This window comes from Pristiophorus japonicus, chromosome 1 (assembly GCF_044704955.1).
Source record: "Pristiophorus japonicus isolate sPriJap1 chromosome 1, sPriJap1.hap1, whole genome shotgun sequence".
Taxonomy (NCBI): domain Eukaryota; kingdom Metazoa; phylum Chordata; class Chondrichthyes; family Pristiophoridae; genus Pristiophorus; species Pristiophorus japonicus.
The window spans coordinates 172,373,350-172,398,743 of NC_091977.1; the positions used below are offsets into that span (position 1 = coordinate 172,373,350).

The window sequence follows — 25,394 nt, forward strand, 5'->3', positions numbered from 1 at the left end:
TGAGCGAAATTTCGTAGCTGCCCTTTGTACTTAAGACCCTCTTTCAGAAAGTGAGTATTCACAAAGACGTCTCTAAATAGTGCCTTGAAAGGTGTTCACATGAGGACACTGTCTCCTTTCTAGTAACAGAGAGCGAAGATCTGACAGGTTTTGTTGTCAGTAGTATAGTGAGAGCTTTGTAAGATATTCGTTTTTCTTTCTCTAAATGCTCCAACTTAATAAAGACCCCCTGTCTTAAAGCGTGCATGCCCCTGCTGTCTCTGTCCACCCTGTGTCCAGTCTGTCCCTCGAACCCCCCACGTGATGTCTGCTAACATAATTTTAATGATTTTGTCAACGTACACAGAATTAATTTTCATAAAAATGCAAAACAGACAACGTCCTTTGCAAGTATGTTCTTAGAACCTCCTTAAATGCTCCGATGCTGAGTAAGAAAGACTGCTCCTTGACTCTAAATTCATCCCATTTCAAAAGAAAGGGTTGCAAACCTGCAAAAAAATTCGCCCCATTCAGATTAGGAGCGTTTATTTCTTGCTTGGCCTTTGAACAGAGAGGTCATGTCACTCAGAAAAGGGCTATTCCTTCCCTCTCCCCCTCCCCACCACCACAACGCTCACTCACTCTCACTCTAAACAGTCCAGGCTGGCTTTAAGGCAACATGCTACAAAGATTAAAGATTTGGCTTTTTACAAGAAAACGAGGTGCTTCTGTAATCATAGCAACGGTATGTAGGCCACAAAGTGCTACCAAACAGCTAGTGGTGTCCTCCCTGGAGCGTTCGAGTCTCAGGCTTGTTGGATTTTTATCGACTGTTGCTGCTTCGTTCTATAGCAAGTCTCTCTATGAATTAAAATTAAATATGGCTGACTCAATATCAGCAATACGCAAAATATATTAAAGTGTGGCATATGGCCGGCAAAGAGTCATTACCTGGCGCATCTATATTTAAAAAAGCCTCGCTTGCAATGTGCTGTTGAAGGTATTTTCTTTTTGTTTTTCATTCTTTCTATATATTTTTACGGACTTGCTTGGTTATGCAGGAAAATGTATGTTGACGGGAACGTTTAGTAATGGATTATTTACGAGGGAATCAGAGGGTCAAGTTCTGGTCTAAGTGGCACATCTGCGAAACATTGAGGCTACTAATTCACCAAAGGCTGCTCGGCTTTTATTGTGGACATATTGGGGAATTAGTGAGAGTCCGCGTCCCCCCTTCGCAAGGGGGAGGGGGACTGATTATATCATGATGTATTGCTGGCTACACGTTCAATCTGTAACACTGCAGCTAAAACGTGAAGACGAAAAAAATCTAACAAAACACTCTAGCCATCCATTATGAAGAAAAATAGGAGCCATGCTGAGAAATTAGGTAAATAAATTCTAAATTAGAAGAATATTAACCACAACATCATTCACACAGCTCCACGCCTGTCTGTCCTGATGTGCAATTAAATTAAAGCAGATTCACATTTAAACATTTGCCGGTTATGGTGCAGTTTATACTTTAAAAATCTCCTCCCTGTCTGTTATAGCTCCGATATAGCAACGCCGGGTTTCTGGGTTTGTGTAATATTAAATCTAAAGGACGATATGAATGGTTCCAGCTTTATGTCATAAAACTGCCCTGAATGTACTAAACGTATGTGTGCCAGTTCATCAATTCCTCTTCCTTTTAAAACGATTCAACATTTACAATAGACCTACCTCGCACATGTCATTGCAGGAAGGCAGATGTTATTTTTGCACGTTTCATACAGTGACTGGGTACATGTATTACGTTGGAAGCGTTCCAGTCCGCCCATATTGTTTGCTAAATGATTGTTACTTCAGATATATTAAACTCAAGAGAAATTGGAGTGCAAATCAGATCTATCCAACACGCATGCATCTGTGATTTTTACCTCGGGAGAAATTATTAAAATGTTCAAATGTAGATAGCGTGTCCCTTCGTCCTCATTGAAAACGTTTTCTGTAGTATGTGTAGTTTATTTCTAAATTTAGTTATCTCCCAATATGCAATTACGTTTCCATTTGCATTGACGATCAATGTAATTCAAAAATATGTGCGCAGTTATAAACAATATTTTACTGGGAAAAGTAAACAGTTTGAAATTTTAATTCACTGTACATGATTGGATGGTGACTGGATTGGATGGTGGTTAGCTGTGTATATATATTAATCTATAGAGGGAGCGAGAGACCGTTATGAAATACAAGCGCTGGTGACTTAGCAATGTGACTGCATTAAAACAAGCCACTAATAAAATTGGTCTCAGCATGGTGTATAATTGCAACAGAATGTTTCAAAATAACATTTAAAGAGATAGTTGATCATAGAGTCAGAGTCACAGGCTGGCTGCTGTGTGCTCCAAGCGCTCCGGCAATATTGAAGAAAACCCAGGTGTTAGCAGCCCCAGTAAGTCCTCTGCTCATGTTAAGTTTTCCACATGTGAATATAGTGAAAATAAGGAAAGGTGTCACATCAATCACACCATGGTCCAAACCACATCTCTGCATATACACTTAGTGTGACCTATGCAAGAAGGAGATCTTTTACATATTTATTGAAACAAATATGTCCACATATACGCCTTGTGCTCTGTAGAGGATGTCTTTAAAATGTATTGACGTCACTGTTGGTGATCAGAGTGTATAGCAGAAGGAATCTCCTGACATTCCCACTGTCTGTTAAAGGTTTTATTCTGTTTACATTCGCTGTACTGAGGCTGCAGAGAAACTCCAGCCGAGACCATCTCCTGTGCCTGTCAGATCGTCAAGTGAAACCTCTGCACTCTGCCCTTATTCTAGCATCTGCATGCTTCCATTTACTTTACCATTCACTGAACCCCGGGTCTAGACACAAAAGCCCATATTTCCCCATCTCCTTGCTTTTCACTTGTGTTAGCATCTTTTATTCTTCTCTTTAGAGTCGTTTTAGAACCGTTTCTTATACCAATTTATATTTTTTCAAAACTATGTATCCTTGTGAATTCACTTCGTCATTATTCCATAACCGCAGTGCAAAAATCAACTCCGTTGTTCTTCCTCACTTTTTTGCAACCTTTCTTTCCATCTCGGCCTGCCTCTCTCTCTCTCACACACACACATAGACAAATATCACTCAGATGCAAATGCCACGTGTTGATAAATTTGTACTTAATGACAACCTAAATCCAATCTCAAAAGAAATAAAACTCTTACTTTTTGCAGACATCCCCCTCTGGCCGCTGCCTCCTTTAATTATGTGTACTAGATTTCTTCCCTGTGAAAAAAAGCCTGGTGTTTTGGATAGAATCTCGGTGCTGTGTTTTTTTTGAGAAGGGACTCAATACGCGCCCCATACCCAAAGGCTCTCAGTTAAGTGCAGATTGAGACATATCGGGTTCCTTATAAAAGGATCATTTCATGTGGGAGGTTGGACACAAAGTTTGGACTCGTGACTTGCATTCCTGAGCGACATGCATATTTTAAAACAACAAAGCAAGCGAGGAACAGGGCTTAGAGAAAAAAAACTTGGAAGAGAAGTTTCTGAGCGATAAGAATCTCTGTTTTAAAAATGATATCCAATAATTGCTATCCTTTCAGAACACCCTGGATAACGTGTATTGCAAAGTTGGGAGAATTCTGCTTCAATTATAGGTTGATCGTTTTGTTCACTCAAAGACTATGCTTAAAACCTGCAACAGTTAAAGTGAAGAAAGGACAGCACAGAATAAATTGTTTACAAGTGCACGGTTAAAGCGACCATGTGTATCAGTAAAATGTGAAGTATCTTCCCAGATTCAGCATATTGTTGCTGACTTGGTTTATAATGATCTCGTCCTTAAGTAATGAGTGCAGTTATTACTGGGAAATCAAATGAGGGGAAACTCAGACCAAATAATGACAGCTGAAGAAATGGGCAGCGTCACACAGCGTGTGAAACCACAATTTAATGCCTGGTGCCAAAAAATGCCCTGATTGCTTTATTCATTTCATTCATTTAACATGTGATTATCAGCCTAGAAACTGAAAACGACAAATCGAGACGAAATATCATGTAGGCCACATATACATGTGTTCTGTGCAGCTCTGCAACACTACTACGTTCTCCTCCAAACTGCATCGATTATTTTTCTCTGCCATAAAACACTATTTGCAACATGTGTGGAAATTTGAGCCCCCGCAGAAAGAAAAATGAAGACGGAATGAGAGAACAAATAGTGAGGACATAGATATCTCTGTTAGTTGTCAATGCAGGTCCATGGACCGAGAATGCTAATGAGGCTTTGCAGTGAAGACTGGAGCTGTGTGTGTGTGTGTGCACAGGGATCGATAGCTGACCCAATGGTTTGGGCAATGCTTTATCTGGCCGAGCAATGATATTATCAGCCTTGAATGTTATATACAGCAAACGTCTTCCTAAATCAACACAAACGGTTCGCTTACAGAAGCCATCCCACTACCCCCTTTGGAAAAAGCCCTTCACGATTGGGATATTTTATGTCCCGTAGCTTTCATTTGATCCATTGCCTCAGCTTGATCTAGGACTCTGTAGACAAGAAGATATATACACAATTATACAGCCATCATCTTGCCTGCTAACAGACTTATCCCTGATAGCCCGGTTGTGTTTTGTCTACTGAGAGAGTGAAATAAACCCACATAGTCTTGTTTTATTTTGCAGTACAACATTTTTATTTAAATCAATTTGTCAACGATGTAAACGATAGTTATATCAATTCATTTTATTAATAATATATCAGGAAATACATATCATTGCTGAGCATTTTTAGAAATCCTTTCATGTTGCTTGGCAATAACATTGCAACCTCACATACATCTTTACAAGGTTCCCCCCCCCCCCCCCCCCCCAACACAAACACACTTCTGCCTATAGTGTTAATGCGGCTGGCCCATATTTCTAACATTTTAATAACCCCTGAACTATTTATATGATGCCATGTTGCATATTTTATAGAAGGCATCATGGAATGGACAATGATTCATAATATAAGTACATGGAGAATATCTCAAGCTAACAATGTTTTGATTCATTAAATATCCAGGAAATGATATACTGCGTTTTATATTTGTCTGAGAACTGGCGGTAAGTAAACTTTTTTTTTGTCTGAAAGTCAGTGGCCTTCTTTCCTAAGTGCAAATAAATGGTGAATATGCCTCTCTTCAATCATAGATTAAGCCAGGGGGTTGCAGTGGAGTCCCCAATAGCTGACAGGACAAGACTCTGGGCTGTGCACTTGTGTAATCTCTTGTACAGATAGTGAAATGTGCGATGTGAACTTTTTTTAGGCTGATTTTTTTATGGGGTGGGTCGATGCTGGAACTCGGATTCTTCGGCGCAGGGTTTGAAATGTATTCCCTGACAAGTGGGGATAATAAATGAGAGTCGCTTTCAGATAGATATCTCAGACGTGAAATTGCGCCCAGCTGGTTGTGTAAGCAAACAAATAGTTTCATGTAAGACTCTCGACTTGTAGGTTGATGAATAGAACACGACATCGGTAAATGGGTCTTTAACTCATTTAGGAATAAAACTCTTGGCTCTCTGAGTGAAAGACACGGAGACGCCATGTACCCAGAGCAATCGCTATTTAAAAAAAAGTTTTATTAGTTTCCACTCCTTCACCCACATTTTTGCCATTAAATCCAAACGTCAGTCAATTACAATGGTCACCAGCTCATCAGTAAAAAATCTGAACAGGGTCTAACTTTGGTGCACATATGGAGATTAATAGATGTGTTTTGTGAAAATACTTGAGGTTTGGAAATGCGAGAAGTTAAATGGGAATGTATTGGAAGGTAAACATACTTTTCCGATTTGACAAATGACATCTGCTTGTAAAATAAAACCACCTTTTTAGACAAACACGATGGGGGGGCGCTCAATTTAAGTAGTGTTTTTAAAACAAACTACTTTTCAGGATTAATCTCTTTCTCCAAAACCCTATTGAATACAACATCAACGGATTCGCTCAGCAGCTTAAAATCAGGCCGATCAAATATCTTTTTAATTTGTTATTTTAAAAACGTGCTCAAACTGTGCAAAAAAGTGGCCGAGTTAAGCGGTGAAGATGGACAGGTGGAATGAAAATCAATTCACTTCACTCAACTAGAACTGTAATAAACACAGTTATTTCAAATAAATGTTTCAAACGACGGGCAGACAGTGCTTAGCCTTTGCAGAGTTAGATCCCTAAGGGAGTCCCTTTTTGATTTTTTTTAAACAAACGTTGTGGTTACTTAAAATCCATCTAAAAAAAAGACTGGACAACCCGTTTGAGAAACGGAAGTCAAAAGGGGGCAGAATAGGCCAGGTAGCGCATTCAAAAGTAAAAATTCAGACAAAAGAAGATAAAGTCGTGTTTTTAAGGACAATCAAACAAACAAAAAAGAACCGAGTAAGTGTCTGCGGAGAATTCGGGTTTTAAAGGAAAGGAATTCAGGCAAAGCAGGGGAAGAGTCGAGCCAGCAATGCTTAAGGGAAAAGAAGGCAAAGAAACAGGGCAGTGTATTCAATGACAATTCGGAGAAACCAATAAAGAAAAGATACTGTGTTTGAGAAAGTAGAATCCAGATCCCATATTAAAGAAAATTCAAACAGAAGCAGGTGGAAAGAACAGACGGCAGGTTTGAGAGAGAATTCGCGCAAAAAGAGATTGAAAGATAATGTTTGTGATAATTCAGGGCAAATGGGGAAATGGGAAAACAAATGGAATTCTGCATCTAACAGCTCTCAAATTTGTCTTTCTAAAAATTAGAAGTGTAACGCTTCATGAAATAATAAAACATATTTGCAAACGGCACATGATTTATTACAAAAACAATATACAGCTGGTTTCATGTTTTATTAAAAGTACACTAACATCATAGTTAAAAACATACACATTTCCTGCGTTTAATTGTTTATATTCATTTCAGATTAATTTATGCATTGACAGCAATATAACCCCCCCCCCAAAATCCCCCCACCCTCCAACACCCTCCCACCAATACCCCCCAACCCCCCTCCAACCTCCCCCCCCACCCCCCCCCCCCCGCCCCCCACCATCAAAAGGCCAGCTTTTCAGTTTCTGTTGCTGCAATGTAAAGCCCGGGATATCTTACTTTTCCAAAATTCCCTTCTTGCGCATTCTGGACCTTTTGGATCATTTAATTTGAGAAAGCTCGAAATATTATGATATAAAACAACCGTCTTTTTCTTAATTGCGGGTCTATTTGTATTCGGAGTTTGTTCCTGGGGCGTACCAGCAATCCACCCTCTCCATTAACCATGCTGTAAAGTCAATGGGTAAAATTCACAACGGCACAGCAGATTAGATCCTTTCTCAGGTAAATAATTTGAAAATCCTCTTTTTTAACTACAGAAGGATTTATTGGGGAAGGTAACAAATAATATTACTAAAATAGAAATACAATTATTTGCAGAGGAATTTATTTGAAATAGAGAAGGAACAGAAAGCAGCATTTAAATGTGTAAACAGTAGTGTGTGGAAAAGTGATTTATTACACTAAAAATGCACAATTTTGATATAAAACTCAATGTGGTACACAGAGTACAAAAATTAAATAATACACATATAAATAACTAGAGGACAGCCTCTAGGATACGAAAGTATAATCCACGTACTACTCAGATCATTAATACTTGACCACACACTGCAAAGTTTCCAGATTTGTTTAATGAATCATGATGATAGAAACGAAACTATAGATTATAACTCCAAGAAGCTTTGACTTTTCGGTTTCACAAGGGCTGAAACTGTGCAGGAGAAAACATTTTCTTAAATGTACGTAAAAACCTTTAAAGGCCGCCATATTTGTTTGCTACCATCTGCTTTAAATGAGCCTGGTCTCATATTATTAACGTACTGGACTGGCTGCAATTTCTCCACGAGGAAAAGGACAACCTTTAATAATAAATATGCGCGTCATTTCCAATGCAATCAGTGTTTTACTTCGACTGAAACACAATACATAGAGTCAAATGCAACACAAAGTGTAATTTCAGGCATCCAAAGTTGAATTCAACATTCAGTTCCAGGTTAAACATTAATATTCTGTAACAGTGGTCTACACTTTAGCTTTTGAAAGGATTGATAATATTTGAATATTCCAATTAAATGTATTCCTTGGAAAACCTTCCGAGATAGCCGCTCAGTTGTACTTCTTAAAAAGGAAATGTAAATTAAAAATAATAACAAAAAAAGATAATTATCACCAGGGAGTCTAGAACGGACTGCGTTAAGATAGCGTCAGCCTCACAAAATGTCTGCGCAGGTTAAAAGCAGGTGGCAGTAAAAAAAGACTATCAGTTACTAAACAATCTTGTACTCAATGTACAAATAAATCTTTAGAAAAAGAAAGTGGAGTGCAGTATTTACATAGTGTCAGAGCAGCGTGTTTAATATCATCACAGACAACATCAAGGCTATTAATTTCTATAGAATGGAATCGCGCGGTATTAAAGACAACTGGGTCGCCACATATGCTGCAATCAGGTCTTAGGTCTCACGAACAGAACCATGAAATAGAATAATTTGTTTATATAAGTGAATTCAAAACAAGTAATTAGAAACAGTGCTTCAAAATAGGAAAAAAATGTATTTTGGAACACAACTTTTATTCCCCACAGTTCCGGAGATGTTATGAAATACCACAGGACGCCCCTGTCATACTCTGTGCTAACAAGTTTAAACAGTATTTTAATTGGATTTAACGGTGAAACGATGAAAAATCATTATCTATTAGAGCTTTGATGTCGATGGGCGGCCGCAAAAGGGTAATGTAAAAATCGGGGTTGAGGGAAAAAGGGGCCTAGGGGCAACGCTCATAACGACAACAGGCAATAAGTTGTAGTCAAAGCCACTGAAACAGCGCTGATCAGAATAAAAAAATACCCTGAAATATCCATAATGTTAAGTGCAACCAGGGTGTGCACAGCAATGTCTCAGTTCTTTTTTTCTGGTTCTTCATCTTACTTGTGTGTGTAGTCATGTGTACGTATTGTCACTGCACACTGCTGTTGTGGGTGCATATATACATGTGTATTAGAACATACATAGACAATCTATTTACACGTTAATTATTCCATCTAAAAGTGTCTATAGCCATCGCCTTGTGTATCCTGCAGCTTTGCGACTAGAATGTTAAAAACCCCAAGCGGCCAGATAGCAGGATCTCGATAAATGCAAAGAGAAAGCTTGAGAGCATAGAGAGGAAAATGAAAAAAACCCACACACACTATATATATATATATATTACATCTCTCTCTCTCTCTCTCTCTCTCACACACACACACACACACATGTACACACGCACAATATACATTCACTCCCACCAACACACACACACACATATACTTCCAGCCATTCTCTCGGATTCATAATGTGCCCCGTGCTGCTTTACTCTGGGCTGGCTATTAGGTTTAATTTCGATGCAGAGTTGTTAAAGAAAGCTCTCCCATGACAGTGTGTGCTAGAGCTTTGACCCGGATTATAAAACATTAATGAAAGCAGCAACTGAAATCTACAACAATCTTCTCTAGGCAAGGCACAGCAGTCTTTACAGCTCCACGCGGTGGGCTCTTTCACATCTTCTTCCGAATATTTTTATCCAGATATAACAAGCACATAATTTTAATGGCATGATTTAGAAGATGATGAGGAATTTATACCTTTATATGATTATTAAGACCCCGCTGATTAATGTCCATGTATCTGTGGGATGGGAGTCCCCTAAAATCTATATTGTCGATCACCGAACAGAGAACGACACCACCAGTGAACAGATAACACAGACACAGCTGCGATAGATCTCTTTTATATCACTTTTGTAACTGTTCCAACATAACAACCATTTTTACAAGAATATTCCATCATACCCACAGAACAACGCCACAGTACAGCGTGTTTGCAAGAGTACAACGCTTGTACTTTTTCTAGATGTAGCGTTCCTTTTTTTAAGTCTACAGGTAAACAGGCTTGGCAGTAGTGACAGGAAAGTTTTGTTACATGGTTAAACACTGGGGAGTGGAGCTGAGTTTTTGGGGGTGGGGGAACAAACAGAAAATAAAACTATTTTGTTTCCACGTGGAAAGTCAGAGACAATGTGGGGAGGTGGAGGGGGGGTGGGGGGGGGGGGAGGGGAGCAACTGGTTATAGTAATACAAAACTTTAATCAAGGTCAGTCCTGAACACAAATCAAGAACTTCAATCAACCGAATTCCAGAGTTCATGAAGACTTTTTTAAAATCAAAGAAAAAGGTGTCTTGGACACTCAGACCAAAACTTTTATTTCTACAAAGGCAATGGGAATTGACACAGAATGCACATGTTTTTTTTAGAGGGCCCACTGTGTGATAGTTCCAAAAACACGTTTTCTCTATTAACATTTAGCAGTGCTCTCTTACAATCTGATCACTTTTTAAAACGTCAGTTTCGCCAATACTGCAGGCTAGTTGGTACGCTTAAAGCGACAAAAAATTTCTTTTTTAAAATGTTGTGCTAAATTCTTTTATTTATTTGTTTAATTCTGGTTTCAATTTTAATTCTTGGAGAACATAGCTTTGACGACATAAATCGCACTCATTATAAGAAGCAAAAGGTTATATCAAAAAATTATTAGTATAGAATCACAGGAAACCTGGTTTGGAACCAGAAAAAAAAATACAAAACAGATATAGATACATAGACACAGGACAATTTTATAATTATTTGGAAAATGTTATTTTCCCCCTAATTTCTGATTCTGTTTTTTTAAATGCGCATACGATGTTTTTTTTAAATTTTTACAAAAAAAGGAAAATAAAGAGTAATATTTTACAAAATGATAAGCGATGCTTGTGGTAATTGTGGTTCTACATATGATGCAGTTCAGTTCCTTTTCACAGAATAAATCCCACAGTCAACAGCTTGGCCTCTTGGAAGGTCCTTTTATTTTCACAGATATCATCCTATAGGAACTTTCAAGTCCTTGAATAGAGAGGGAGGCTCGCCTAAAATGCTTGTGTTTTTTGTTTTGTTTGGGGAGGGGTGTCCTTCTCTCATCATTGGATGGACATATAAGGCCAGTTGAAGCTGCTCCCCGACAGTAACATATCTCTGATGAGGGTTTCAATTGGGGTTTTACCTACCAAACGGACGAAGAAGAGCTGTTCGATGACCGAGGAGGAGACGGTGCGAAGAGAAGGCAGTCGCAGTAAGAGCTTGCCAAAGCGGCTCGGCTGGTTCGGGTACTGGCTCCTCACATATTCCTCCAGAGCACACTGAGATTTCTCCTGCAGGCTTTCTATATGGGCTGCATCCGACAGGCCACAGGCATCTTGACAGCCGAAGAGAAACAGAATTAGTGCCGCTATCTGTCGATCTTTTGTTTTATTTTAATCCTGGTTTATTGTTTTGATACCAATCCACACACACTATTTCTCTCTCTCTCTCTCTCACATACACAGACACATATACACACTCACACACTCTTCTTCATGCTGGAGGCGGACAAGCTATCTGATAACACGTCTCTTTGCTTTTTTGTTGTAAAAAAACGGTTAATGCAGTCTCTGATGTCAAAAAATATCCAGCATAAGCATTGAATTATTAGTAACAAAGACACTCTTAAATAATAAGTACAGATGTACGCCATTTCCCGCAGAGAACCGAGCCAGAGACACCAGTGTCTGGGAACACTGTGTGATAGATACTGGTACGTGTTATTGTTCCTAGTCCTTTGCAGCATGCGTTACACATACTTCCTATGCATTCCACGGCAATGCAGCCTTTTCCTCAACTCTATTTAATATATGGTGTAATCGTGTACCGAATTAAAATAAAAAGCATAAGTGATAAACAAGGAGACGTGCAGCCCATGCATACACCAGTCACAAAAAGCAAGGCTATCATAATATGCTGCGAAATCTCTCCTTTGTACTAACAGTTTGGTAATATAACTATGTAAACATAGTGGTTATATTGTCTATAACATTTTCCAACTAATGTAGAAATATATTCTAATGAAGACAAAATTAATCCAGTTACTTGAGGGCTGGGGCTTTGCTCGAATTTTTTGAAAAATAACATTTACTGAATTAAAAAAATCCAATTTTATATGTGCATGCACATTTGCTGTACACCACCGAGTTTGAAACGTTTTGTAGATCATAAAGGGCCAGATTGTTGCGTTTTCTTTAGGAAACGCTTTTGGACGATCTGTGAACGCTTTAATTTATTTGCTTGGAAGTCATATTTTAGCGTATGAATTAATAAAGTAAAATAGGAAGTTTAGGTCACGACCCAACACTTGGAAAGAATCCAGAATGAGAGGTTGAAAATACTATCCGGAAACCTAAGGTAAAACCACAAAACCCCCCCTGCAAGCTTCAGTAACTTCAAGCGGCCCTCACAAACAGGCCAGCCAGAAAGAAAATGGCAAGAACACCCTCTCGATCATCCAAACGCTCTTCGCTTTGGAAAGCTTGGACAGCTTTGCGAAAGATTTCCCATGAATTCGCCTCTGGCTCACAATCAAAACAAGTTTGGTCAAAACTGGAGGGGGTGCGGGGGGGGGGGGGGTGAAATGTTTGAAGAAACATATACAATTTTTATCTTTCTGTAATAATCACATTAGCAATAGTTTACGTCTTTTTGTGTCTCTCCCTTACTTTGATTGTTCTATTTACCAACAGTTTTCTCGATGAAGGAATAATTTATCAAGATTCGGGGGCTGTTTAATTTGTAATATTTACTGATCAATCTCCAATTGATTTACATCAGATTATGTTATTTAATAAAACCCTCCTGGTTAAAATAAATCATTGTTATAGCACTTGACTAATACCATCCTATACAAAAACAAGTACCACCCACACTAATCATTGGGATCTGCTTTTTCCTGCACTGTTACTGCACCGAGTGAGCACCGTTATTGATTTCGATCCAATTTACTGAACTTTCTGTCCCGTTCGCCTCCACCCCACCCCCCTCCCTCTCTTGTTCCCGAACCACTCACCTGATGTGAATAACACAATAGCTTTGAGACAGCTGTATTCTGCCGAGTCGACGTGGAGGGCTTTCAGTTTTTCGACTTGCTCCTGGAAGATCCTTATGTGATCCATGAAGGCAACGACCCTATCTGCAGACATCGGAGAGGCATGGAGCCCGGCTGCAGCCAGCAGAGGAGCCACATGCAACGGCATCGAGCACTGGGCAGCATTGAGCACAAACAACTCACTCCAAGTCAGCCTTAGCAGAGCCACCTGATCTGTGATCTGCAGATCTGGGAAAAAAGGGATATTCCTGGCCCATTCCACGGCGCTGAAAAGCAATCGTGCAGCTAGCTCGCAAATGTTCTCGATCCCCATGATGTTGTTGGGCTGCATACACTGACTCCCATACCGAGAGGTTGGGTAAGGCTCGGCCCGCAGTAGCAAGGAGATGTATCCAGACAGATAGCAATGGCCGTTCAATGGGTCCCCATTCGTCAACGCGTACTGGCCTGGGTTTGGTTGAGTTGGAGGCATTCTTCCTCGCTGAACCGCTGACAGAAAGAGAAAAAAGGAGAGGAAATGTACATCCACAGAGCGCAGTACAACCCACCCTCAGCAACGCGTTATTTTTATTACTATTTTACATTTTTTTAAGTTCACAAACAGGGCAATTTCTCCATGTAACATTACACTATGCGACGTTATAGAAATCAAGCACATGAAAGTGTAAATACTAAACATAGCTTTACCCATCAGAGCACTCCACATTATGTCTGTTAAAAAATTCTCGAACATATAACATTGCAGCAGGAATTGCTGGATTGCAAAAACTCTCCCAAACTGCAACACCCACCCACGGTTACAATTGGAAAATTCTCCAAACATCGAATGCATGAATGCAAACGATTAACTTACAATTACAGGGGGGGAAAAGACCGATGTATTAACCATTTGAATCCACAAAAAATATGCAGCCATGCTTGTAATTGTTAAACTCTCTCAACTTTGAAGCTGCGAGTTCGGCTTTTTTTTTTAGCTTAAGCGAATTTAAAAATAAATATATTTTAAGAATATGGCAACTAACTTGTTTCTTTTTTAAAAAAAACAAGCAATCATATTTTACAATTAACAGCTTAGCTCCGTCAACTTTGGAATGACTTTCCAGCCAAAGCATTTAGTCAGATTGAACCAAAATCGCGCAGTGAGAGATTTGCAGCAGAGATCTCACATTTACAGTGATGCGTAATAAAATAAATATTCACCTTCCCGCCTCATCCCAACTTTGAGGCATTTCTTCAGGCGGCAGTACTGACACTGATTGCGGTGGTGCTGGTCTATAGGACAATTCCGGTTGGCACGACATGTGTACGTTAAGTTTCTCCGAACACTTCTCTTGAAGAAACTTTTGCAGCCCTCGCATGTGAACTGGCCGTAGTGCTTGCCGCTGGATTTATCCCCACACACCACACACTCGATGTGCTGCTGCTGCTGCTGGCTGGGTTGCTGCTTCTCGCCGCCCAGTTGGACGCTCTGACTGCTGCCTCCGAGCGGGGTAGAGGGCGGCCCGGGCTGGCCCGGGGTCTGCGGGGTGTGGGGAGCACCCGACGCCGCCTGCTGCTGGCCTGGCTGCGCTTGTGCAGACTGGCCGCCCTGAGCTCCGGCCACGTCGTCCTGAGGATCTCGCCAAGTACTAACTACCATTGCCATATCTCGGGCCCAAAAAGTGCGGGAAAACAAGTTGATCGCACGGATTTTTTTTTGTCCTGTTGGTAGGGAGCAGAGTTGGATGGTGGTAACAGAAAATGAAAAAAAGGAAAGGGAGAGAGAGGAATAAAACTGCGATCAAAGCAACGCACACACACAGACAGAGAGAGAGAGAGACACACACACACACACACACAAGGAACAGTGAATGAATGGGTGAGTGTTGATCAACAGTAACCGAAACAAATGGGGGCCCAAAAAAAAAGAATTAAAAAGAAAGAAGATCCCGATCAGGGTACGCAAGTGTCGGGAGGCCAGATCCAGGGCAACACGCAGTCAGCCATTCAGGAAACCAATATAGGAGGGAACGAGGGGTTAAAGATTATAGGAGTTGGGGGGGAAAAGAAAAGAGACGATCTCAATTCGAAGGAACACACACACACACACAGAGAAAAAAAACCCACGCGATCCGAAGTAAAGTATGACGAGTGTTAAATCCCTTCTTCTCCGGAGAGGAACAGAAAATAGAAGATCTGAATTGTCAGAAAAAAAACTCACCAGGACAAAAAAAAGGACGGTCGACGTTAAAGCGCCCTATTTTCACCTCTCATGCAGAGTGGAGAGAGAAAGAGAGGAAAGAAAAAACAACTCATAGAATATGCAAGGGGGAGACAAAATGAATGCGTTTAAACGGGAAGACTAGCGGAGCAATTTTTCCGAAAGGGGGATCTGCGCGAATGTCTGTATATAGTGAACTTTGACACTACTATTGAAACTGACACGTTTCTATGGAGATCGCTGCCTTATATGGAGCTCATGTCAAGGAGCCAAGAGAGGGGCTGTTGGCAACTGATAATCAAAGGCGACTGGTCATAGCCCTGAATTGGGGCTGGGGAGGCTAAGGTTAGCCAGCCTCCTGCACACTATTGGTTAGCCGTCTTATTTATTACCTACGACGCTCTGACAAGCAAAATTTACATTAGATCTCCTGCGCTGGTATTTACTTTGAGACCTTATTAGTATGGGTCGCCTGTGGTCACCACAAAAAAGCAACACGAGGACCCTATGCTTGTAATAAAACAATGCAGCGAGCAGCCTCGAAATTTCAGATTATGAAAAAAAAGTTAGTTGACAATCAAACTTTCTTTTCGTATTTTAATGGACCATTGTCTGAAAATAAATAAATAAAACGGACAACTCATCCCTTTTGTGTCAGAGAAAAAAACAATTTTTTTGCTGTTGCAATATTAATTCGGTGAGCGACTGTTTTTTATATTTCATTTTTATTCTGTTTTGAATTATGCTTTGATGCCTCGCTACAATGCCGGTGAGATTTCAATTGTGATTTGCAGAAGAGGGAAAGTTGCCATTGTGTTGTAGACTGTGGAGCTGTGCTTGTAACTGTAGGATAAGTCCAGCAGAAAGTGCGGAGATTGTTAACGTGCCTTGTATTTGACGTAAATTAAATCTCAGAACAGCTGTATCCGGCTGCCATCTAGCGTACAGTAGACAATTATCAAATATAATACACACACCCAGCTGGATAACCCACCAGATGGGCTTTTATTGAGGGATTTGTTTAATGCGAATAATTTATTGAATTTTAACGTAAGTATTTTAAACTTTTAATCCAAATGTTATTAACCCTAAAATTTCAGAATTAATCATTATATTAGCGGAACAGATGAAAATCCGATTCAAACAGCCCAGATTATTCCTCGTTTCACAAGTTCTAGGTTACGCGGCTCCACATATATAAACTTGGAGCAACGTTTGAAACTTCAAGATGCAATTTTATCACATATTGTCTTCAAATTAGCCATGACAAAAACGTATGTCTAATAAAAGAAAATTGATTCTCAGTGGCAAACAGCGATAAGTAAGATAACGTACTGTCTATAGGATTAATACATGTATTGCAGCCATTCCTACTTTTAATATTTAGTTTGTGTAAAAATAAAGCGTAAACTCAGCTTGTTGAACCTTTATAACTGTTTATATATTTTAAAACAAGAAACGCCAGCGGCCTTTTGCATCATTCGACATACATATACGCACACAAATTTGATCAACTGGTTTAATTTTAATAAAATGAATTCGATTCTTGCATGTTGCCTTGACTAAGCACAGTTTACAATCGGATTCCATCCCCAACCGCCCCTATTGTATATGCATTGATGAAGCGCCGTTATTGACTATGCAACAGTGGACCTCGTCTCTCTCCCCCTCTCTCTCGCTCCCTAAATAAAGTCTCAGTCATGTCTTATGATTAGTGAAAAGGTGAAACGAATAAGATTAGAGGGGACAAAGAGAACATTCTGTAAGTGTATCATCAGGCTTTTCCTCCACAGAATGGGGCAGAGTGGACATTGGAAGGGAGGCTGCCTCTCTCTTTGCAACTTGCTTGAAGTGTAAAGAGCTTAAAGCAGGCACCTGTAACCGACGGGAGCGAGAATCGTCAAAGCACGCCAGCAGGCAAGTAACAACTTTACTTTCATTCTCTGTATCACACTCGGATTTTAGCAATGCCGCTCAAAAATAGCCCGTGGCTCGCTGAAACAGTGCAAATCTTTTAAAGTAGGGCTAAAATACTACGCTTCCAAAAGACTGTTGGTGTATTATTGTGCTTGTTAATGCAAAGGAAATAATTATTACTGTATATCGTACAACACGTACTGCGATAATAAGGCTGTTATCGACCGAATATTTTCCCCACGGTCACAGCAGTGTGTTCCAAGCCATTCTGGCGCTTATGAGCAAAACAAGGAACAACGGTGGATTTATTAATATGTGAGTTTGTTCTGATTAGTACTGTCGCTAATCTTAAAGTTAACCCGAGTATAGATATAGAAATATGTATTTGTAGTACACATGGGGCAGGAATCCCTCTCTCCGTGTTTCAATTTATGTGATCTTGTAAAAAATCAAGAGCGGCGTGAAACCAATACATGCTCAACTTGTGAGCTTCAGAAAGTAAGCTTCTCACCTGCTCTATTTGTTGTTTGATCACCTAATGAAAAGATCGATCGGCCAATGTTTGGCTAAGTGATAGTGTCAACAGATAAAGGAACAGCAAAATGATCGACTGGCCCCGGAATACAGACACACAATACATACACTGCTACCACCCGCCCGAGCCCTCAGTCACTCAGTGCTCTCTCTCTCTCTCTCACTCTCTTTCTGTGCTTCTCATTTCAACAAACACAGCAGTGTTTTATCAGCGGGTAGTGCAAAAGTAGTTAGAAGAAAGTGGAAATTCTACAATGTGAGTTTGAGAGAAATGTTGGATTCATTGAGCAGTACAGAGACGGAGAGAAGGGGGGGGGGCGGGTTGGCGGAGGGAGTGTCTTCAGCGGGAGGTCGGATGGTTTCAGACGGGCCAGAGGTACGGGGAATCGGTGGCATAGTGACATGGAGTCGGTAGCTCTCAGGCTTACTTTTCTGAAGGTATTTGGGAATTCCTGGCCTTACCTATGGAGTTCAGCTTTACCTGTCACATGCAGTTCAACTGAACGACGTTGTTATTCTTGTGCTTTTTAGATTCTGAGGGTAGGAGCTGATTTTCAAAGTACAACCAGAATCAAAAGGCTTCATCCACATTCAGTTCCCATCCTGAAGAATAAACAATTCCCTTATTAAAATTCCCAGTCCTTGAATTTTTTGTTAACTTTTCCCAGTTAAAAGAACAGTAACGTATCTTTCGCAAGCTTTAGATGCTACTTGAATAGCCTTGAATTTATATCAGCTTGCTACAGGCTTCTTTAGATACTTCAAAACACAACCTTGTAAATTTAAAAGAAACATTAATAGTTATAATGATAATTATTATCATACAGTCAGGGTGAAGATATTCCAGTGCAGAATTAATGCATTTTGTTCCCTGATTTTTCCATCCAACCCACCCACCAAGAGCATCTGGTTTGTAGACTTTTGTAAATCTTGGAGAAAAAAAGGCTGGTCTTTTAGTTAGATCTCCTCCCCCCAGTTAGGGCCGCTGACCTGTCCCATTACCCAAGGTTTTTTGCTGAGCTCCCGAGGGCAAAAAAAAAAGAAAGAGAATTTTAACTTTTCCAGCTGTATCGAGTCAGCCACGGTGCAAAACTTTTTTTTAGCGCGACATTTGCTTGCAGTTTCACGACTCAAATGCAAACACGAGCCACGAATCGTTTTGAAAGCTATGAATTAAGTGTCTGATCTTTACTTACACACGGAATCTGAAGGCAACTAAAATGCACAGCCAAGACAAACTATGACATACACACAAAGGCAACACACTCAATGTCTTTCTAGTTTACTGCAGCATTTTATCTGTGTCCCACTCTCACTGCTTTGCAAATATAAACTTACTCAACCGAACGTTGGCCTGGTTTTACTGAGATCGCCCGTTGCCTCCCGAATGCACAGGGTTCTTATTGGAGATACATAAATGAAACAGAAATACAGTATACTTCCTTGATTCATCATTTAAAATATATATTTTTCAGTTTTCTGCAGCAAAACTTCACTTGATTTAAGCTGCAATAAATAAGGTGATTAAGTTACTTAAATGATCACATCCAGAGGTTAATTCCAGAGGCATAACCGAGATGGGCTGAATCCTGCAGAATTTGGTGTTTGATTTCTGTGCCTCGTTCGGCCCAATTTGTCTAAAGTAAGTTATGTTTTATCCACATCATAGAAATTAAGTATGGTAGTGACAGATGCGGATAGCTTTAGCTGTTTATATAAGCAATACCGGCTTTCTGGATATTTTTACTCATCTGTAAACAGGCACGGAGAACTTTTAGGTCACATCCTACGTGTGATAATAATATCCAGATGTTTAAAACACATAAAAATATACACGAAGCAATTTTTTAAAGCTAACTCTCGTTCTTTAAGTCTCTTGAAGCGTCAAAGAGAAGAGGAGGGGTCCTTTGTCCGAATTCATCCCTGGCTATTCTGGGGGTGAATTTGGTGTGAAAGGGACGAGAAGGTCACTTGACATCGCCTTTTATCTACTGGCGTTCTCTCTGTGGATCATCGGATCTGAATAGACACATCTAATCGTACTTAATGGAAACTTGGCGAGAAAGCGAAAACCCGCCTTTACCTGCATTTACCGTTAGAATCAGCGCAGCTAATTGCCTCACCCTTTGCTTTAATGTAATCTCAAAACAAATCGAAAGCCTTAGGAATTTTTGGAGGCTTTATAATTGGCTTGTAATAAACCCACATTTTAACTCAATCCCCTCTCATTGACATGTCTGGGGTGCTCCACTTGAGCAAGTTTTTAATGAATGTGTAGATTTATATAATAATACCACTGCGGATGACAAAACAGCTCAGTGTTAAAACTTTTTCAAATACTTTTGTTGCTATCAACTCCTTGCATACCTGGTTTCGTTGTTAATATATGTGACCTGGTTCCAACAAAAAACAATTTAACTCAATTAATGTCCTAATCAGGATGGATAAAACATTCTATTCACTCTTTTGGTGCTAGTTCTGTCCGAAAGGGAGTTTATTTGAATATGTAATTTTCTTTTCACTAACAGTAACAACATATTGCAAGCTAGGTAGCAGAAATATTTAACTACAGTTGAGGCAACGTTTACAGACTATATTATCTGCACTTATCTGGAACATTAATGCTGAATATAACATACATTTATTACGGTCATTAGGTGTGTAATTTGAACAGCAGATTTAAAGACCACATCTAATGCTAAAAGTCTAAACCTTCCATGCTGCTACTATTTAAACCCACTATAGCGTCGCATAAAAGATCAAAAACAAATTCAATATCCTTTATTAGGAAGGATGCACCTTTTCAAATTGGAGCACGTTTGATGCATCTAAAATAGGGAATGAAAGGTAGTTGTATAAAATGTGCACTCTAGTGGGCTAGCAACAAGAAAAACAATTAAAAGACGAATAGCACCAGAAGACGTTCTGAACGGTACGAATAACGTGCATAACTGACAATGCTGTGCATTACAAAATAGCCCCTGGCTGCGAGCTAAAAGCGCAGATCAGATTATATGAAACATTAGATCATAAAGGGATAGTTCAATATTAAAACTTTAAACTCTTACAAAATGACAATACGAATCATTTGTTTCGGATTGCTTAGCATTGCCCACTGAAGATACCTTCAAAACAGTAGTAGTTTGGGAGTTGATTGTTCAGCAGGACTAATTGCAAACAATGATGCTTAGATTACTTTTACAATTAGACGGTGGTTGGATCTTGTTGGAAGGACTGTCAGCTCCAGCAATGGGTAATTGCTTTATTGCTCACAAAACCGCCATCTATTTAGAACATATGTGCTAATTACGGTGGATGGGCGTATAAACAGATACCATAAATCTATTAGCACCAAAAAAAAAATCGACGGTTTAACTAAGGACTCCATAGAACTACGCTTATCACTTGTGATGATATTTCTGTGAACAGCCTCATCTCACACCACTAAGTAAACACATGCCCTGTTGAAGCGTGGTCGCTTCGGGGATGGAACTTCGAAAAGCACACACAATCAAACTCCCTCCGCCCATTCCTTTTCCACTTACTTTTACCCGGAACTCGTAGAAAGACCCCTAACTGTTTTGAGTAAAGTGAATTCTGATGACAGATAATTTCAATTGTTTAATAACTAAAAGTTTGCAAACTTTCTCTTTAACACCCCAATGGTAATCTTAGTTCTTCAATCCATGTTGGGCTCTGGCAGTCTTTAATTTTGTGAGAGCAGTCAAACTTTTCTGCAAAAATTAGTATGGTTTCAATACTGTTTTGGACTTGGCTGTGCGGGTTGGCATGAAAACAATTTAATTTCCTTTACTAGCCGTTCTTCTGCGGGGTCGGGTTTTAATTTCTACATTAGTCTATGCCAATCATTTTTATTTCCTTGTTTTGATATGGCCTTCCTTCCTTACTGATATTTCTCTACCAAAGTTTTATTATGCACAATTAACTCGGAGACTTAAAGAGAATACTGTTTTGATAACACAATATTTGTACGGGCTAGCAGTCTAGTCATTCTGTTGTTTAATTGAATTGTAGTATTAACTGATTGAAGTTTCGATTAAATCGTCAATTTGGCCCCTATTCACGAATTGCTAAAAAAAGGTACGTGGACTAAAACTACAATCGCTAGAAACCCACAGACCATCAAGGAGAATTGGGTTTGGCGGGACTGCAAGCGAAGGCAAGGAACTGACAAACACGAGGTGTGGGGACTGGACGGAAAGAAAACAATTATACACCGAATGACAGTTCATTGGGACTTACAGTCTTTCCTGGAACTCAGTATCAGCCGCTTAAATCTAACTCCTGGAGCTGGTGTTGACTTGTTCATTGGGGATGTCGATTAGTACCGATACAACGAAGTATGTGCATCTCATTGAGAAGGTGACAGTAAACAGAAAATGGATGCATTCCCAAAATGTATAATAAAGTAAGACATGTGTACTTAATAACAACTCCCCCGCCCCACCTTTCCCGGGGTGTCAAGAATCATAACGCACACCAAATATTTTTCTATTTTGTATGATGACAATAGGAAAATCATTCGTTTTCTTTCCCAAAGGCAAACTGCTTAAATATGGAAAATGCATCTTTCTTACACGTTGGGAGCGGAAGTTAATCAGAAAAACTAACAATACTTTGGCTGGACAAGTTATATTTAGAAGGCAATTCTAAAATAAGTTGATGTATTCAGTGCATAAAATAGGACCAATTTCCTTAAATTTTAAATAGGTATATAATAATAAGTGTTATTAATTAATTGCATTTTCAATCGAGTATGCGAGTCTAGAACCATATCATCCTAATCTGTAACTCAAATATGCATTCAACGTTACTTGTATGGACTTGTAAATAATGAATTTAATATCATTATTAAAGTTCCCACAGCTCAATTCATATATAAATTAAAGTCTGATCAAAAGGAAACGTGATTGAAAGTAATCTTTAATCTATAATTCCAGCTACACTAAATTTTTGTCGCAATAGATACGTGGCTACTGATTTTGATCACGTGATTTCTAACCTGCTGAAGAGTGGGCAGCATTTGAATCAATATCAGTGAATTTTTTTCTCCTTTTCTTTGAGAAACCATCTCATCTCATATTCTATCGTGATTTATACAGATTTCTGGCAAAATAATAACTTGAACAGTTAACTTCAGGAGATTAAAAAAGACCATGATGCTCAGTATTGTCATTTGAAGTGATAATGCTGATCAAATGAATCGACAGCCTTCTAAATGATTTAAATTAAATTCTATGTTTTCTGTATGTAAAATGTCAAACACATGCACCCTTCTCTGTGAGTACGTGGGGATGGGGGAAGGGAACCGTCTGGCATGCGGGAAGCCAGAAAAGGGGTATGCATTAACAGTTATATGTATATCATTGGAGACGAGCTTATGTTTCCTTCTATATTGCTTAAAGCGAAAAGTCGTACATTTCGTAGAAATGATACAATGAAAGATTGGACCTGTAACAATTTGAATATAGTAGTTTGTGGAAAAAAGATAGCTTTTTATAGCAAATAATCTGATTTCAGTTTGCTACACATTAATGTATTCTAAGACAGACCCTATTCATATTAAATATATACATGGTGTTTTTCAGTAACGTGTTTCAGTATAATAAATTAAGAAAGAAGACATTTGGGGAAGTATAAAAAGGTGGAAAGATTTGAATGCTGTATGTGGAAGATGAATTTTGGACAGAGGGATGGACAGTGGTCTAGTTCTTTTTGAGCTCCCTCTGGAAGTAGGAAGTGAAATTGTTCCATTACTGGGGTTTTATTGCCCTCACATCTCATATCTCAGGTGTTTGCACAGCTCCTCCTCTGATTTTCTTCCACACAACTGACAGGAGAAGAGAGAAAATGTGCTTTAATGGTTTTACTGGAACTGAAGGAAATTGGACCATGTCTTATTGAAATAAGAGGGGCGGGGGTTTGAAAGAACTCATTACTAAAAGCAACACATTAGCAATGAAAAGAAAGGTGTTCGGCGCCGCCAGCGAGTAACATTCGTATTTTAGTTCTCGTAGCTTTCTAATACATTCTCAGCTATCTTATCAATCACATCAGATAACTGTAGTAAGCAAAAGTTTTGTGCCACTTTATTAAAGTACTATCCAATGTTTTAAAAGTATTTTTCATTCAAAGTTTTTTTTTACAGAGAAGCATTTTACATCTTGCGGTAATTTAAGATGTATTGATGTTAACTGTTTTGTTTTGTTAAACTATCACGATGGTTTAAAATTTCAACTCCTTTGTTCTGTTCCAATATTTCTATGATATTCTTCTTTCTAAGTATGCGTAATTGACAGGAGATTTCTCGCCATCCTCAATACAGTTTGTTATTTTACAGTCAACCTTATTACAAGTTTGCTAAATAGGGAATGCAACATTTTAAAACCCAACAATTCCACCAGACGCAGTAACCACCAGAAGGAAACTAGAGCTTATATCTCTAATACGAGTCATGGCAACTTTTACTCTCATAACAGACGTGCAATGTACAGGCCCGAGATACAGATCTGTCACTGATCACCACAAACTTCTTAAAACAGGAATTTGGAAAGTAAATGTAGTTATTAATAATATAAATCAATAAATAATTTATCACTAGATTCTAATTTTTCTTTTTTTCGAAAGGACACGAATAAAGATTTGGGATTACAATACAAGCACCTTTTAGAAAGCTAACATTTATGAATACATTAACACATCTCCAACATTTTAGAGCAGTTGTCGGCTGAAACAGAATTTAAGCCGCTTGCTACTCCTTCAATTACTGCAATCGTAAATTGTGATCTCGCCGAATTCAACGTTCATGAGTATTTTGTATCCTATGGAATTAACGTTATCAAATTTTATGATGTATAGTAAATAATATGCTAACTTGTTCATTTCTATAGTACACAGACTACCCATGAGCCCTAAATTATATATGTATGTATGCCCACGTTTGCACTATAGAACTAGCATTTTCTATTATAACAATACGGCATACACATACACGCACAAAAAATGCCACTGACTATTCAATAGGGCCCTACTGATTGCCTAGTTATTATCTATCTGCATTTCTGTCATAGCAAAGTAACTTCTATAATGAGACCGAATCCTCACGAAACACGTACTCCTTATTGGGTTAGAGATGTTTCATTGTTCAACTCATTTTGATGTGACACTTTTATATGACGTGAGGATTCTAATACTGTACTTTACAGTGTCCATATCGCGAAGTGATTGTTCCATTGCTGCCGGCTTTGTGGTAAACTGACCAGAAGCAACTGTACAGAACGGTTCATTTCATTCACATAATAGTACCAGTAGCAGTGTCTTATTAAAACAGAATGATCTATCTATCTATCTATCTATCTGATTGATATGCAATATATGGCGAGAAGCTGAAAAGTAGGCTGTAGGGAGATAAACCATGTTTAAAATCGATAATTAATCGGTACCTGCAAGAGAATATGATTCTATTTCGCTTCATGACACATTTTCATAAGTTAAGTCTAAACTCAGAAAGATATCTTGTGCAGCCCATGCAGTGCGGCTGAAATATCTGCATTAGTGGAATAAGACATATCTTTTGGGAGCTGGAACACAGCAGCGGCGGGCGGGCGGTCGCACCCACACACTAACATAAAATAATCAATATTTTAAAGGGTAATTGTGGCTGATGGTTAGGTCACATCAC

The 25,394-nt window shown here is 39.1% G+C and overlaps 1 protein-coding gene across 3 annotated transcripts; it reads right to left on the minus strand.

Moving 5' to 3' along the window:
• Window positions 1-7,583: 7,583 nt before the first annotated feature.
• nr2f1a (nuclear receptor subfamily 2, group F, member 1a) lies at window positions 7,584-15,426 on the minus strand. 3 transcript variants are annotated; one of them, XM_070884981.1, is made up of 4 exons: window positions 15,242-15,426; window positions 14,242-14,742; window positions 13,003-13,530; window positions 7,584-11,322 (listed from the first exon to the last, which is right to left on the minus strand). In XM_070884981.1, the coding sequence occupies exons 2-4, from the start codon at window positions 14,684-14,686 to the stop codon at window positions 11,048-11,050; spliced, it is 1,248 nt and encodes a 415-aa protein (XP_070741082.1). In that variant the 5' UTR covers window positions 14,687-14,742; window positions 15,242-15,426; the 3' UTR covers window positions 7,584-11,047. The 3 variants fall into 3 exon arrangements, with proteins under 3 accessions (XP_070741082.1, XP_070741074.1, XP_070741065.1); XM_070884973.1 differs by having other exon boundaries at window positions 15,148-15,426; XM_070884964.1 differs by having other exon boundaries at window positions 14,242-15,426.
• Window positions 15,427-25,394: the final 9,968 nt, after the last annotated feature.